Source organism: Neofelis nebulosa, chromosome 4 (assembly GCF_028018385.1).
Source record: "Neofelis nebulosa isolate mNeoNeb1 chromosome 4, mNeoNeb1.pri, whole genome shotgun sequence".
In the NCBI taxonomy this organism is placed as follows: domain Eukaryota; kingdom Metazoa; phylum Chordata; class Mammalia; order Carnivora; family Felidae; genus Neofelis; species Neofelis nebulosa.
The window spans coordinates 166,665,979-166,681,317 of NC_080785.1; the positions used below are offsets into that span (position 1 = coordinate 166,665,979).

General features: G+C 60.6%; 1 protein-coding gene across 4 annotated transcripts; it reads right to left on the bottom strand.

The window, feature by feature from the left end:
* Nucleotides 1-2,248: 2,248 nt before the first annotated feature.
* Nucleotides 2,249-15,056, bottom strand: TNFAIP8L1 (TNF alpha induced protein 8 like 1). Of its 4 annotated transcripts, none has more exons than XM_058728382.1 (2): nucleotides 14,914-15,056; nucleotides 2,249-3,135 (listed from the first exon to the last, which is right to left on the bottom strand). In XM_058728382.1, the coding sequence occupies exon 2, from the start codon at nucleotides 3,128-3,130 to the stop codon at nucleotides 2,570-2,572; it is 561 nt and encodes a 186-aa protein (XP_058584365.1). In that variant the 5' UTR covers nucleotides 3,131-3,135; nucleotides 14,914-15,056; the 3' UTR covers nucleotides 2,249-2,569. The 4 variants fall into 4 exon arrangements, with proteins under 4 accessions (XP_058584365.1, XP_058584366.1, XP_058584367.1 ...); XM_058728383.1 differs by lacking the exon at nucleotides 14,914-15,056 and adding an exon at nucleotides 14,428-14,447; XM_058728384.1 differs by lacking the exon at nucleotides 14,914-15,056 and adding an exon at nucleotides 13,732-13,928.
* Between the last annotated feature and the right edge of the window lie 283 nt (nucleotides 15,057-15,339).

Genomic DNA, 15,339 nt, shown 5'->3' on the forward strand with positions numbered 1-15,339 from the left:
TGGCCCCCGGGGCCGCTGAGGGTCAAGTGGGCTGGACCCCGGCAGGAGGGACAGATGCTTCCACGGTTGGCCCGGAACCACCGAGCACGTCTGAATCCCTGGGCGTCCTCAAGGACGCAGAGCCCCGGGACGCGGCAGGACATCTGGACACAAACTGGCTCCTCCTCGCCCCCGCCAGCCACGTGGGGGCATCCCCTTGTAGCTTTCGGGCAAACCCGCAAAGGACGCCACGCTGGCCCCGGGGGCTGTGGTCGTGATGAGGGGCCGAACCCGACCGAGCCATACAGGCCAAGCTGTGTGGGCCCGCTGGTCTGTCCCGGCGCCCGCTGGAGCGGAAAGGGAACCCGTCAGCGAGGCCCACGGGCGGGTGACGTTACACGCAAGCTCAGCTTGAAAGGCAAAAGCCCCGAGCCCCGGGAGGACAGGAGAAAGCTGTCAGCCCCAGTGATTCAGTCGCCAGTTGCACATAATGCCGATCGAAGATGGGTGCTTTTATTTAGAGAGCCGTGTCGTGCTCTTTGGTTTTTCTAAATTAAATCTCAGATTTATGGAAAGAGTCAAGGCAGGCTGGACAGCCCAGCAGGGCACAAGTACAAAGCGTTATGCACGTTGGTTGATGGAGTCCGCGTGCAAAGCCGAGGACAAAGGCTCCCATGGGGGGCTTCTTGGGTACTCAGAATGCGCGCTCCTTCTTTTTTTTTTTTTAATTTTTTTCAACGTTTTTTATTTATTTTTGGGACAGAGAGAGACAGAGCATGAATGGGGGAGGGACAGAGAGAGAGGGAGACACAGAATCGGAAACAGGCTCCAGGCTCTGAGCCATCAGCCCAGAGCCTGACGTGGGGCTCGAACTCACGGACCGCGAGATCGTGACCTGGCTGAAGTCGGACGCTTAACCGACTGCGCCACCCAGGCGCCCCGCGCGCTCCTTCTTGAATGTGAACTGTCTCCCGACGGAAGATGGGAGGACGGGTTTGCCTTCGAGGGCTGGGGCAGAGGTGGGAACAGTGGCTCTTGGGCAAGAGAACTTGGGCTTTTTCAGGGAAAAACCACAGAAAGGCCACCCTGCATCTGGGGCTGTAATGTCTTGTGGGCCGTTGCAGCAGGCCGGGGTGGGGGGAGGGGGAGGTGGGCGAAAGGGCCAGGTGGGACTGTGGCAGGCCAGGGGGGCCGCGCCCATGCGGCCTCACCAGCAGGCAGTGCGGGCTCAGGCCAAGTTTTCGAGAAAACTCCAAACCTAGATTGGTACGTGTAACTTCCTTGTTTTTAACAAATGCCAAACGTCTCGAACGATGGACGGAGTCAACCAAACCCATCTTCTGGCCTAAAAAGGCCTGCAGGCCTCCCGTGTGAAGGCTTCGCCCAACAGACCTGGCTCTGCAAAAAACGGTCACGGGACGTCATTTTCCTCCTCCCCGCGGGCGCCCAGAGTAACCTTCCCGGCGCGTCAGGGGGCCGGCCTGTAGAGCGTTCTGCGGCCTGTTAAAACGCGCGTCCCCTCCCGACACACAGAAGTCACAGATTCACCCCCACACCCCACGTGCCCATCTGTGCCCCGAGGTGAGAGTGGCGTGTCTTCCGGGGGTGTCGCCAAAGCCAAAATTGGCTGAGCTTTGCTCTCGGAGGTCTTGGGAAAACGCCTGCCGCCAACCACAAGTGAAATAACCAGTTTTAAACGGGCGTGCATCTCCGATGGCTTTCCCCTTGAGCCCCGAGCAAGGGGCACGCTCCGTCCCCTCCCGCGTGGGAGTCAGGGCAGCGATCCCGACCAAATGGAGGCATCCTCGCCCACAGCCCCCACCCCAGCGCTCTCCCTGGCTCCCTGCGCGCGACCCCCAGGGCAAGAGCGGGCAAGAGCGGGAATCTGTGCCCTCCTAGCCCTGGAGGCGGAGGCCGGAGTCTGCAGTCAAGGTGTCCCTTGGGCCGGTTCCTTCGGAAGGCCGTTCGGGCGGCTCTCCCAGCTTCTGGAGGCTGCTGGCAGTCCTGGCTGGTAGACACAGCCATCCAGAGTCTGCCCCCACCTTCACACGGCCTTCTCTGTCTGAACGTCCCCTTACGAGGACACCAGTCATGCTGCATCAGGGGCCCACCCCCACTCCAGCGTGACCTCAACTGATTCCATCCGCGAGGACCCTATTTCCAAACAAGGGCGCAGCGGTTCTGGGGGCTAGAACTTCAACCAAAGAATTTGGGGAGCTGCAGCTCACCCCCACGACCCTGTCGGAAGGAACAGGCAACATCGTTAACATGACGAGGTGGCAGGTGCCAGCCTCCAGAAGCATCGAGGGAGTGTAGGGGTGCCGGGGGTCAGGTCAGGCAGGCCTGGGTGGGCAGCAGCCTCGGGGTGCGTGGGGAGGCCGCGCCCCCGCAGGCTGAGCTCTTCTGCTGTTGAGACGGTGCGGGAGGAGAGGCGACCAGAGTCCTTAAAACCGCGGCCTCCAGCGGATCAGCATCCTCTCGGGGGGGACGGGCGCCTGTCCCGGGGATTTGGCCAGAATCGGGCGGGAGAAAAGAGGTTCCAGAACGACCCCCACCCCCCCTCCCCCCTCAGGAAACCCCGGGCCGGAGGTCATAGGCTGTCCTCGTCCAGCATCCGGGTGAGGCCCTCGCAGATCCGGCGCAGGTGCGAGCGGTAGGGCTCGGTGGGGCCGTAGAGCGCGGCCAGGAAGTCGTAGTCGGCCAAGTGGCCGAAGACGTGGTTGATGCGGCCGTGGGACTTGGCGGTCAGGTGCGCGCCCACGGCCTGGTGCAGCAGGTCCCGGCACTCGTGCAGGCCGGCGGCCAGCACGCGCCGGTCGAAGGTGAAGTCCACCTGGTGGAAACTGACGGCCGTCATGGCGAGGCGGCGCGCCCCCTGGCGGAAGCGCTGCAGCAGCGCCAGCTCCTCGCCGCCCAGCTGGCCGCCGCGGAGCAGGACGCCCAGCTTCACGGCCACCTTGACCAGGTTCTTGACCATCCTCTGGGCCTCCTTGCGGCTGCGGGTGAACTCCTTGGTGGCGCGGTACAGCTCGTCCAGCACCTCGCCGCTCGCGTCATCGATGAACACGGCCACCGTGGCCTTGGACGCCATCTTGCCCAGCAGCTTCTTCTGCGCCTGCAGGGCCAGGCTCTTGGTGCTGAACGTGTCCATCCGCCCTGCCAGGGGGAGAGGCAGAGGGTCGTCAGTCCCCGCGGCCCGTCGACTTCCGGGGACCTTCCCGGAGGGCCCCCGTGGGGTGCTACCGCGTCATCCCAGTCTGTGAAATGGGCCCGAGCCCGCCAACCCACGAGCCCACTGTGAGGCACACGACTGGGTGCAGGGCGGGGGCACGTCGGCGGCGACCGGGAGCCACGCGATGCCACGGTGTGGGCTCCCCAGAGCTGCCGGGCACAGGCAGGCCTCCCGGAGGAAGCGACGGGTGAGAAAGCGGGCGGAGGGGCACTGCCCGGGCCGACAGAGCTTCAGGCCTGGAGGCGGGCCGTTTTGTTTCTCTGTTTAAGGAAGCTCTGTGCCCAAGGCGGGGCTTGAGCTCAAGACTCTGATGCTCGGGGCACCTGGGTGGCACGGTCGGTTGAGTGACTCTTCGTTTGGGCTCAGGTCATGGTCTCGGGGTCGGGGGATCGAGCCCCACCCGAGGCTCCGCGCCGAGCGGAGAAAGATCCTCTCTCTCTCTCTCTCACACACCCTTTCCCCACTCTCTAAAAAATAAAAATAAAATAAAATAAAAAAAGGAAGGAGGGTGTCCACTCAACAGAGTTGAGGCATGACGGTGACATCTGGGCAGGATGTTCTGAAGGCCACCGCTTGCGGGCCGGCACCAGCCTTGCCGCGGGGTTGAGGAGGACCTCACGGTGCGTTGCGACAGGTGGATTCCAAGCCCCTGAGGTCCCGCCCCCATCCTGCAGTGCAGTGAGATGGGGTCCCAGGCCCCAGCTGTTCAGAGTGGGGGAGCCCAGTTGTTCCCAATCCCGCAGCCTTACTGGCCCTGTGCGTTTACAGCAGAGGGCCCGAGGCCCGCCTCCGGCATGGGCAGCAGCCTGGGCTGTGGGGCCTGGGGGGGGGGGTCACGAGCGAGGTTTCTAGAAACATTGCTCCAACGACACCGCGTGTGATATGGAAACACTGACCTGTGACAGCTCCCACCCTTCCTGGGCTGGGACAGTGACAAGGGGCGTGGCAGTCCAGCCCTCGGCGAACAGGGACCTGTCTCCATGTCAGACTACTGGATTCCCCAAGCTCTGGAGCCTCCCTCCAGCCGCCTCCTTCCTATAGTGCCAGAATCTTCCTAAGCTGCACATCTGGGCATGGACCCTTTTCTTATGAGGACACAGGTCCCAGGACCAAGCCCCACACCCCATTCAGATCCCGGCATCTTTGCCGGTAAACTCCTATTCACCCCCCAAAGCCCTGGCCCCTGAGCCCCGGCCTCTTCTCGAAGTTTCATCCCTCAGCTCCGCCTCGAAGCCATCCCCGAACAAACCCGGGGTGAGGCACAGCCTCTGGGCCACACAGTGCCCCTCCGTCCCCCATCACTGCTCCGTCCCTGCCCCGGGCTTCACTCCGCAACCGTCCCTGGAAGGGGCCTGATTCCTTACCTGCTGTGCCCTTGGAGACTCCAGAAAAACGAATGAGGCGAGCCTGAGAGCCACCTCCGGCCCTCACCCATCGCCCCAGGCCCTGGTCGAAGCCACCCGCACCCCCACCCCAGGCCAGCTGGACCAGGAATGCCCCATGGGTGCCCACTCAGCCCAGAGCCCCCACAAAGACCATCTTTGTGCGAGCTCACACCCCGGGAGAAGTCCCCTCCGCCTGCGCTGCCCTCAGAGGTCAGGGAGGCCACGGCGAGTACTGGACCGCCTTCCCTGCCCCCCACACCAGTCACCTGAGCCCGGGGCTACGCGGGCCTGGGCCAGAGCAGGGGTGCTGCTGACTCAGCACCACGGGGCAGGCCCTGAGCCGGGAGCGTGTGACCGTTTCCTCATATCCGCCGGGTATTAGGCTGGCTGCCAGTTTGTTGAAGAAATGACACAGGCTCAGAGAGCCTGAGCCACTGCCCCAAGGCCACACAGCAATACCCTTGACCGCCCGCCTCTGTGTGCCTAACTTCCTCCGCCTTCCCCGCTTGACGCCTGCAAATCACCCGAGTTTCTCCGGCGCCGGGAGCTGTGTCAGCCACAGATCCAGCCCCCTGGGGCCTGACCGCTTAGCCAAGCAACATAACCGCCCCATGCCTCAGTTTCCCCATCTGTAAAGTGGGGAAGATAGAACTAACTCTGTCCTAGGGCAGAAGGTTATGGTCAATCCAATGCCCCCCCCCCCCCACCTCCACCCAGGCTGCGAGCTTCCCTTGGGCCAGAAGCTGGATGCCATGGCCTAGAATTCCGCCATTCAAGCTCCCTGAATGCACACACCTACTTCTCTGTCAGACTCTCTAGAAAAAGAGCGGCTTGGCACAAGGGGTGCCCGTGCCTCCCCGATGCCTCCCACCCGTTTCTCTAGAATGTTCTGTCCTGTTCCCTCTACCGGGGCCCCTCCTCTCCCTATTACTCATCCTGTAAACTGCTCATCCAAATTTCAGCGTCACAGTCACCTCCTCCTGGAAGGCTTCCTGGATGTCCCAGGCTGGGCCAGGTGCCCGGCGGCTCCCGTGGCGCCCTGGCGTGCTCCATTTTGGCCTCGCACGCTTCGGTTTCACTGCTCATCTCCCTGGCCTGACGGGACTGGCAGGCCGGGACTGGGTCTCCCTTGTCCACACTGTGCCTCCAGCAGTCAGCCCGGGGCCTGGTGCACAGCGGGCACCCCGCAAGCGTTCATTGAATGCATGAGGGAAAGGACGTCCGCGAACGCAAACGAGAAGAAACCCCAAGGTCTTGAGTCCAGTCTCCCCAGCTTACAGATGAACAAACTGAGGCTCGGAGAGGAAAAGGCCTTTCCCTGGGTCCAGGAATGAGGCCAAGGTACCTGACCCTAAGTGCCCTGGAGCCCTGGTCTTGCGGCCTATCTCAGTCGCTGTGTGACCCTCGGGAGGATTCCATCCGTCTCTGGGCCTTGGCTCTCCAATCTGCCAAGTCCTGAGGTGGGATGTGCCGGGAGGGGAGCTGGGCCCTCAGCAGGACCTCCCTCCTAAGCCCAGAAGGAAAAGGGAGCCTCCCTCTCGGCCTCCACACTCCTAACCCCTCCGGCCAGTCCCCAGACCCGCTGACACCTGGGCCAGCCCAGCTGCGTGACCCCCCCATCCCCGACCCATTGTTCTGCCAGGAACCCCCCATCCACGCAGCCAGACAGGGAGATGACTACTGTCTCGGGGGAGCGGGCCACAGACTAAAATAGACCCCAGCCTTCCTTCCTTCCTGTGCACTCACCCCGGTCTGAGGGCGGGCAAGCCAGGAGGCGGCCAGACGGCCACATCAGCCCTTCTGGGGCGGGGCCTTCCCAGGGACTGCCGAGGGGCTCGGGGACCAGACGGTCAAGTGTCCACAGTCCCTGATCACCAAATGCCAGGGCACCCCACTGTCCTCAAAGCTGAAAAAGCCTGCTAAAGGATCAAGGGCATGGCTGGACCATTCACTCAGTCACTGTATGAGCATTTATGGAGCACCAACTGTGTCCCAGGCACTGGGTTTACTGGAATGACCAAAAGAGCTCCCGTCCCTGCCTTCCGTGGGACTCCAGCCCTCTAGAGCCAAGCCACCTTGTCACTCACAAAATACTTTGGGAGGGGGCACCCAGCTGGCTCAGTCGGGAGAGCGTGCGACTCTTGATCTTGGGGTCGTGAGTTCGAGCCCCACCTTGGGTGTAGAGATTACTTAAAAATAAAATCTTTTTGACATAAATAAGGCTATGAAACAGATGGTGATAAAGGTGCACACTTTGAAAGGGTAAGTTTTATGGTTATGTGAATTAGATCTCGATCACACACACACACACACACACACACACACACACACCCTCTAACCTCTCTCCAGAGCAGATCCATAAATGGCCAGCCAGCAGCTGAAAAGATGCTCAGCATCACTGGCCAGTAGGGAAATCACGATGACTTCACCCCCCCACACACCCCCCACCCCCCACCTCCCCGCGAGGATGGCGGCCGTCGCAGCAACGGACAACGGCAAGCGTCAGCAAGGGTGCGGAGACACCACGGCCCTCGGACACGGCTGGTGGGAGTGGGAAACGGGGCAGCTGCTGTGTAAAGCGGTTTTCCGGCAGCTCCTCAAACACCCGCAGACTTACCCCCACGACCCAGCAATTCCGCTCCCAGGCATCTGCCCAGAAGACGTGGGAACGCACGGCCATGCGGACCGCGCACGCGCACGCGCACGGCAGCGCGGTTCACGTGGCCAAGGAGTGGCGTCGGCCCAAGTGGCCGTCAGCGGGTGAAGGGACAAACAGGGCGTGTCCGCAGGGTGCTGGAATATTGCACTGGAACGTCACTCGGGCGGCGAGCAGGAGCGAGGCACCCGCGGACGGACCCGAACACACGCCACTCAGGGAGGGGACCCGACACGAGAGGCCACACGGGCTGTGAGTCCGCGGGTGTGAAACGCCCAGAACGGGCTCGTCCAGGGACGGGAAGGGGGCTCGTGGTTGTCAGGGGCTGGGGAGGGGGTGATGGCTGATGGGGATGGGGCTTCATTTGGGGGAGAGGGAATATTCTGGAAGTTGAACACTTTAAAGCAGTGAATTTTATATGAGGATTACATCTCCTCAAGCCAAACACTTCCTATATATATATATATATATATGTATATGTATATATATATATACATTATTAATACATATATATACATTATTAATATATATACATATATATGTGTATATATATATATTAAGTGTATATATTTTACACCTCTGTGCCCCTTCCTGTATACACTTGAGGCCTCATTTTGTAAATGTTAAATAAATTTATCAGGATTTGGCCCATATTGTGGCACAAATAAAAGGGTGGCACGAGTTGAGATCCGTAAATCACTTCCACCTTGCCAGGCACACGGCGGGCCCCCGGGGATACGTGGCTGATCGACAAGGATTCCCTCCTGGCAAGGTCAGGCCCCCGCACTTGAGGACAGAGCGTCTCTTACAGGTTGGCATAGGGGGTTGTCGCGGGGACCTTGTAGCTACAAATTCCCATCAGAGAGCGCCCCCACCAGGCGCCTGGCTGGCTCAGTCGGTTAAGCATCCAACTCTCGGTTTCGGCCCAGGTCACGATCTCACGGTTTGTGACATCGAGCTCCAAGTCAGGCTGCACGATAGCAGAGTGGCACCTGCTTGGGATTCTCTCTCTCCTTCTCTCTGCCCCTCCCCCAGTCGTTCTCTCTCTCTCTCTCTCTCTCTCAAAATAAATAAACTTAAAAAAAAAATTTTAAGTTAAAAAATAAAATAAAACCGTGCAAAACCTCACTCAGTGGTTTATGATTTTGATAGAACGTTAGGAAGTGGGGGCCTGGGGGCTGCTCCAGGCACGTGGCTGGCTGCCTCGTGTCTCTGGTCCCTGCCCCTCCCCCCCCCCCCCCCCCCCCAGTGCCAGAACATCCTGTTATCATCACAAGCAAAAAGAAAGCCCTCCAAATTTCCAAAAAGGCCCCCAAGAGGCATCTCCTTTGCCAGAAGGCAGAGACACCAGAACCCAGTGAACACAAAACAAACAGGGTAATTTCAGAGAGAGAGAGAGGGGCCAAGGAGGGGGTGGTGGTGACAGCCAGGGACAGCAGGTGACCTTGGCCAGGGTAGTCAGGAAAGCCTCTCTAGAGGTGGAGCTGCTGGAACTGGGACCTGGAAGGACAAGGTCTGGGGGAAAGGTGAGCCAGGCAGAGGACATAGCTACTAGTGCAAAGGCCCTGGGGCAGGACTGTGCCTGGTGTGTTAGAGGAGCAGCGAGGAGAGTGAAGGCCACCGTCCAGGTCCTCCCACAGCCCAGACCCCTCCCCACTGGGACTCCACACAGGCCCCATGCCCTTGGGGGCAGCTTTCCTATCTATGAAATGGGTGTCCAGGTACAGAGTCCTCGGCTCTGTTGACTCTTGCCCTGCCCCAGCACTCTAGAGCGCAGTCCTCCTCTGCCAACCCCACTTTGTCTTTTGGACTCCAAGCTTTGCCCTCGTCCCCAGTATGGACACTCCAAACGCCCTGCACACTGGCCACCGACGCCGACCTTGAACCTGCAGACGCAAAGGTCGGAGGCAGGACTGTACCTGAGCCTCCCTGGGCAGGTGCAGGGCACACACCCGTCCCCCCCCAGTGGCCCCTGTTCTGCCTGATCCCCTCGGTTCCCAGACTCAGGAGCCGGGCCAACCTCCCCCTCGCTCGGGCCACGACCCCGTCCACCAGTCTCCCCAGGGCTCAGTCGGTTCCAGCCTCGCCCATGCCCTCGCCGCCCCTGCGTGTGCGGCGCCTCCGGGGTTGGGGGTAGGGGGCCTTCTCAGCCTCGAGAACCCCCCGCTCCGAGAGGCTCTCCCTGACGTGGCAAACCATTCACCCCTGGTCTCCCCCGTCCAACCTGGGCTCGCTACAACCCACCCACACATGCCCAGGGCACAGTCCCACTGCGGGGGGGCCCCTCAGCCCCCACACGTTTCTGGTTGGACACCCTGGGCGGGGGGACGACAGGGATGTGGAGGTGGGGGGTGGGGGGGGGACAGGGATGCCCCAGGGCAGGAGATCCAACTTTCCGGCGTCCTCACTGCCCCACAGGTGCCCCGCGAAGGCGACATCCCATTCGCCGCGCGCTGAAAGCTTCGTAACCGTTAGCAGCTTTCCAGAAGAAACAAACGTGCCCCCATATGTTTCTCCCCACATGAAGGACGTGCGCCCCACGATTTGCAAACACAGTAAACTCTACGAGTCTCACCAAATGCTCCCAATGGGTTTTGCCAAACTGGTTTCGGTAGCGAAACCAGGGGCGTGCTTGGCAAACACGTGCGGGGCCGGCACAGGTGAACAAGCCAGGCGAACGTGAAACAGGGAGGACGAGGACTCCGCGCATCCATCAGCAGGGAGAGCAATTCCGGGCCGAATCCGACGGGTCGTTTTCCGACAGGGGGAGGAGACTGCCTCCTCGGGGCTTTGGTGCCACCCACAAGGACACAGCCGCAGATGGGACACTCTCTTAAGTTTAATTTTCCTCATCGACAGTTTGTTCGGCGCCGCTTTCTCGAGTCAGACCGGGAGGCGGCAAACCAAGGCAAACCACCGTCTGTTTGTATCAATAAAGTTTTATTGGCACACGGCCGCAGCCACGGGCTCCCCTGCTCCCTATGGCTGTCTTGACGCTCTAACGGCAGCCGCGAATACACGGGACGCGACCCAACGGCGTAAGAAGCCGAAAACACTTACTACTGGGCCCTTCGTGGAAAAAGTTTGCCAACCCCGGGTCTAGACGACCGACAGAACAATAAATCACACCCCGATCTGTGGTAGTTGCCAATTTCCGCGGTGTAAATTTCCCCACCGTGGCCAATTTCAAGCTTCCGACTCGACCTGAGCGAACGTGGGGGCTCACCGTTTCCCCCAAACACATACGGCAGATAAACGTGGCTTCAAGAGCGCAGATTATAGTAAGAGACGGGAGAATAATTAGAAAGTTACGATTTATGACTATTTATGACTTTGCTTTTTGTAAGTTTTATCAACATACGATTCACATCCCATAAAATCCGCCCTTTAGTTCTTGAGGTTTATTTATTTTTTTTAGTAATCTCTACAGCCAACGTGGGGCTCAGACTCACGACCCCAAGATCAAGAGTCACGCGCTCTGCGGACTGAACCAGCCAGGGGCCCCAAACTTCGCCCTCTTAAAGTGTACAAGTGAGGGGCACCTGGGTGGTTCAGTAAGGGAAGCTACCACCTCTTGATTTCGGCTCAGGTGGCGATCTCACAGTTCGTGGCATCGAGCCCCAGGTCGGGCTCTGCAATGACAGTGTGGAGCCTGCTTGGGATTCTCTGTCTCTCCCTCTCTCTGCCCCTCCCCTGCTTGTTTTCTTTTTCATTTTTTTTACATTTATTTTTGACAGAGAGAGAGAGAGAGAGAGAGCCAGCGGGAGAGGGGCAGAGAGGGAGACCCAGCATCCGAAGCAGGCTCCAGGCTCCGAGCTGTCAGCACAGAGCCCGACGTGGGGCTTGAACCCACGAACTGTGAGATCATGACCTGAGCCGAAGTCGGACGCTCAACCGACTGAGCCACCCAGACGCCTCCCTGCCCCACCCCCTGCTTGTTTTCTCTCTCTCTCAAAATAAATAAATTAACTTAAAAAAAAAAAATAAAGTGTAAAACTCAGAGGCTTTGATACCTTCATAGAGTTGTGGAACCATCACCACTAATTCCAGAACATTCCATCACCCTAAATAGAAGCCCCATCCCCATCAGCAGTCACCCCCCCATCCCTGGCCCCCACGAAACCCCTTCCTGTCCGTGGAGGAGCCTGTTCTGGACGTTTCACACACGCGGACTCACGCCCCGCGTGGCCTCTCGTGTCCAGTTCCCTCCCTGAGCGTCATGTGTTCGGGGCCCGTCCGCGGGGGGGCAGGGGTGGGCGCCTCGCTCCTTTTTATGGCCAAATAATATTCTACACCTCCGTTAGAATAAACGTTATTAAAACATAATGTATTGAACTGTAGGGTCACAGTCTGTCGTCTTTCATAAGGGCTGTGTTTAACAACCCGACCGTGAAATTCCTGACCGGGTGGCAAGTGACTCCCGCGGGCTGGGACGAGCCAGCTGCCGCAGGCCCCTGGTCCACGGGCACCCTGGCCCCACCACATGAATTCTTTATGTCCCACACAAAGGGTGTTAATAATTCATGAGCCAGCTCAGCAGGGCCAGGCCGCCACTCCACCCCGCGTCTCCGAGCCCCGGCTGCGGTGGCCCACGGTGGCCTCGGGGGCCCCAGGCCTCTGTCCACAGCAGCAAATGCCCCCGCCGTCCCTGTTCCCGCACGATGCCCGCTGCCAACACGAGGACACCCAGTGCGTCAGGCTCTGACCAACCGTCGCTCGGACCTCACACTCCGTGCCCGTTTTAAGTAAGGCAAGAGGAAGAAAGGAATCTCTGGTCTGAGGGGCCTGGGGGCACCCACGGTTTTCAAAGCGGGTTCTCCAGAGCCCTCGAGTGGCCTCCCCAAGGACGGGCGGGGTTTGGCCACCTGCTGGCGGCAGCGGGAGCCCGATTTCCGCTGAAGCAGAGCTTGGGGGCCAAGCAAGAGTGTCGGGAGACCACGGCCCACCCTCTGCAGCAAAGGCCAGGCAGGGCTGGGGCCCGGGCCAAGCAGGTGTTCAGTAGCAAGTGGAGGAGGCTTCAGGGTCCTGTGGCAGGAATGTGGACGCAGCCCCGCCTCCCCTCTTCACAGCCTGAGCTGGGCCCCTGGGCCCAGGGCCCCCCCTCCCCAGGATCCTGCTCTCACAACTCCCCATCAGGCCTCCCTGCAGCAGCCACCGGGGGGCGCCCGTGAGCACCTGAGTCAGGACCCAGTCCTGGGCCAGGGTAAAAGTCCAAGTTCTCCCCTTTGCCCACAAGACCCTTCCGGACCTGCCTCCAACTCCATCCCCTCGCTGCCCTCCCCTCCTCCCTCCTCCCCTCACTCACTGTGCTCCTGGGCCTCCTCACTATTCCTCCAAAACTCCAGGCCTGGCCCTGCCCCAGGGCCTTTGCATGGGTTGCGTCCTCTGACTGGAATGCCCTTCCCACCAGGCCTCCACGTGCCTGTTTCTTTCTTGCCGTTCAGGCCTCAGCTCACATGTCAGGAGTCCCTCCCGCATCCCCCACCTAAACTCACTTCCACATCCCGCCCATCTGTCTCTCTATTATCTTCATGCAGTTACAATTAAGCATGAGGATATTTCTGGATGGATGAACACCCATATCCCCCAAGTCCGATCTGAGAGCCAAGCGAGGGAGGGCACCGGCTCGGCCTTGGTCGGTGCTGGGTCCTCGGCGCCCTGCACCAGGCTGTGGGTCACAGCAGGTGTTCAGAACCTGTCGAATGAATAAATGACCTCCCAGCACCAGGGAGGGATAAAGTCCAAGAGCTCATACGAGGTCCTCATTGTCCAGCCAGGGAAACTAAGGCCCACAGAGAGAGACAGAGGCAGCCCAAGGTCCCATAGCAGTACAGCACGAGCCCCTCTAGAGGGGGGCTCCCCCAGGTAAATGCTCCCCAAATTCCACTACCCCACTGGATAGCAGTGGAAATGGAGGCCTGGAGAATGGGGCCTTAGGAGATCCCAAGGGCTCAGCCAGAGGAGCTCCCAGGAAAGCTCAGGCGGGGGATCCCAGGGAGTTATCTCGTGGTGGGGGGCCCAGGGGAGGTGCCCCGGTACCTGGTCCTGGCCTGTCCATCTCTAGGACCCCACCTCTAAGTCTCGAACTCCTGGGGCTGCACCCGGACAACCTCCAGTCATTATTCAGCATCTGCCTCTGGGCAGGGACCTTTCCGCCACAGCAGCTGGAGCTGTGTCCTCAGGCACCCCCTCCTGGCCCCATGGGACAGACAGGGGCACTGAAGCCTCTGAAACCCCACCACATGGGATCACCAAGTAACGAAAGGCCCCTCTCCTCCCAGGCCTCAGATGAGGAAACAGGTTCGGAGGGGCGTCTGACCTGCCCAAGGCCATACAACCAGAGGGGACATCACGGGGCCTCCAATCTGCACCTGTCTGACTCATCTATTGGCTTAAGGACCTCCCGCCTTCATCAGAGCAGGGTTCAAGCCCCCCCTCGAGCACTCCCCCCCCCCCACCCCAGGGATCTGGGCACTCACCCACCACCAGCATCCCAGACCACCAGGCCTGTCGAGTGGGAAAAGCACAGCCCAGGTGTTTGTGTGGATGGGGCTTTGTTCCGGTTTCCATAGGTACAGCGTCCCTGGGCCGGGCCCTCTAGGCTCCTCCCAGCTGCCCAGCCCTTGCCTGGCAGTCCCCTGGCCCAGCCCATCTAGGCAACTTGTTATGTTTTAAAATTGGTGCCCACAGACCCGGCACAGCCGTGAAGGAACAGCCCGGGCAGAGACCCCGGGGCAGGACCCCGTCTGGCGTGTTGGAGGAACGTGGAGGTTGGTCAGGCTGGAGCAGAGCGAATGAGTGAAGGGGAGAGAGGGAGGGCCAGGAGGAGACACATTCCTGCATTTAATCCTGGAAGCAGCCCTCTCCCCCAGGGAACTGTGGTCCTTCCCACTTTACAGACAGGAAACTGAGGCTCAGAGAATCCAATCACTGGTTTCTGATACAAAGGTGAGTGGCAGAAAGGTCTAGACCCTACGACCACTAGGCTGAACTGCCCTCACCCCACTGTGCCCCCTCTCCTGGGAATCCAGCTCCCCAAGCTGGGCTCAGGTATGCTCAGGAAGCAACCTCGGAGGCCTGTTTACAGCTGCGACTGTCCCTCCTCCAGGAGAACGCCCCCAGGATAGAGGCGGCGGTGATGCGTGCGGATATGGGTCAGGTCACCCGCCAATTACCTTGGCAGCTACAGTCCCAATTCACAGCTGACAAAACTAAGGCCAAAGCTTCAGGGCACTGAGGAGCTCCCAGGTGGCCAGTCTGGGTGGGCCGGGCCATGACTCTTCCAGCTGCCTGGACCAGTCAGAAGCCGCACGTATGCCCATCGTCACACCTTTGGCCAGGCTGTCCACCACTGGAATGCCCTCCCGACTCTGGAATCTGGCCCTAGCGCCTGGCACCCTGCACTGTGAAAGGGGCAGAGTCCATCAGACTCCCCATGCGGGTGAGGGGACGCTGGACCCAGAGCACAGCCCCACGGTAGGGAGCGCAGTTCACCCAGTCTGCCTCCCCCTACCCCACACAGTCAGAGTGACAGGGACACCGAAGGAAAGGAAGAAACAGAGGCAGGAATACAGACAGGAGGAGCAGGGGCATGGGGGCGACACAGACAGGACGTCCAGACGGCCCCCGAGGTGCGGAGCGCCGCGGCATCGCTCGCTCACCTACTCTCCGGGTCCTGTCCGTCGGTCCGACCGTCGAGGCTCCGTAAGGCCGCTCCCGAGGGGCCGTTGCGGCGGCCGCGGGACTCGCGCGGGAGGACTGAGAAGGGACTGGACGGGCGGGGCGGGGCGGGGAGCTCGGCCCCGCCCCCATCGCCCCGCCCCGCGGCTCCGCCCCGCTCCGTCCCCGCCCGCGCGGAAAGGCCCGACGAGGGGCCGGCGGCGGGGGCGGGCGGAGGACGTAGGCTCAGCCAATGGCAGAGCCGGCGACGTACGAAGAGGCCAATGGGAGAAGGTCGCCGGGAGGGGCGGGGTCTGGGGCGGGGCCAAGCAGCTGCGGGGAGATTCCTCCGGAATCGTGAAATGGGCCGGATGCGGCGTGGGGCGGGGGCGAATGAGGCAAAGAAAGGAGAGGAAGGAGATCCTGAG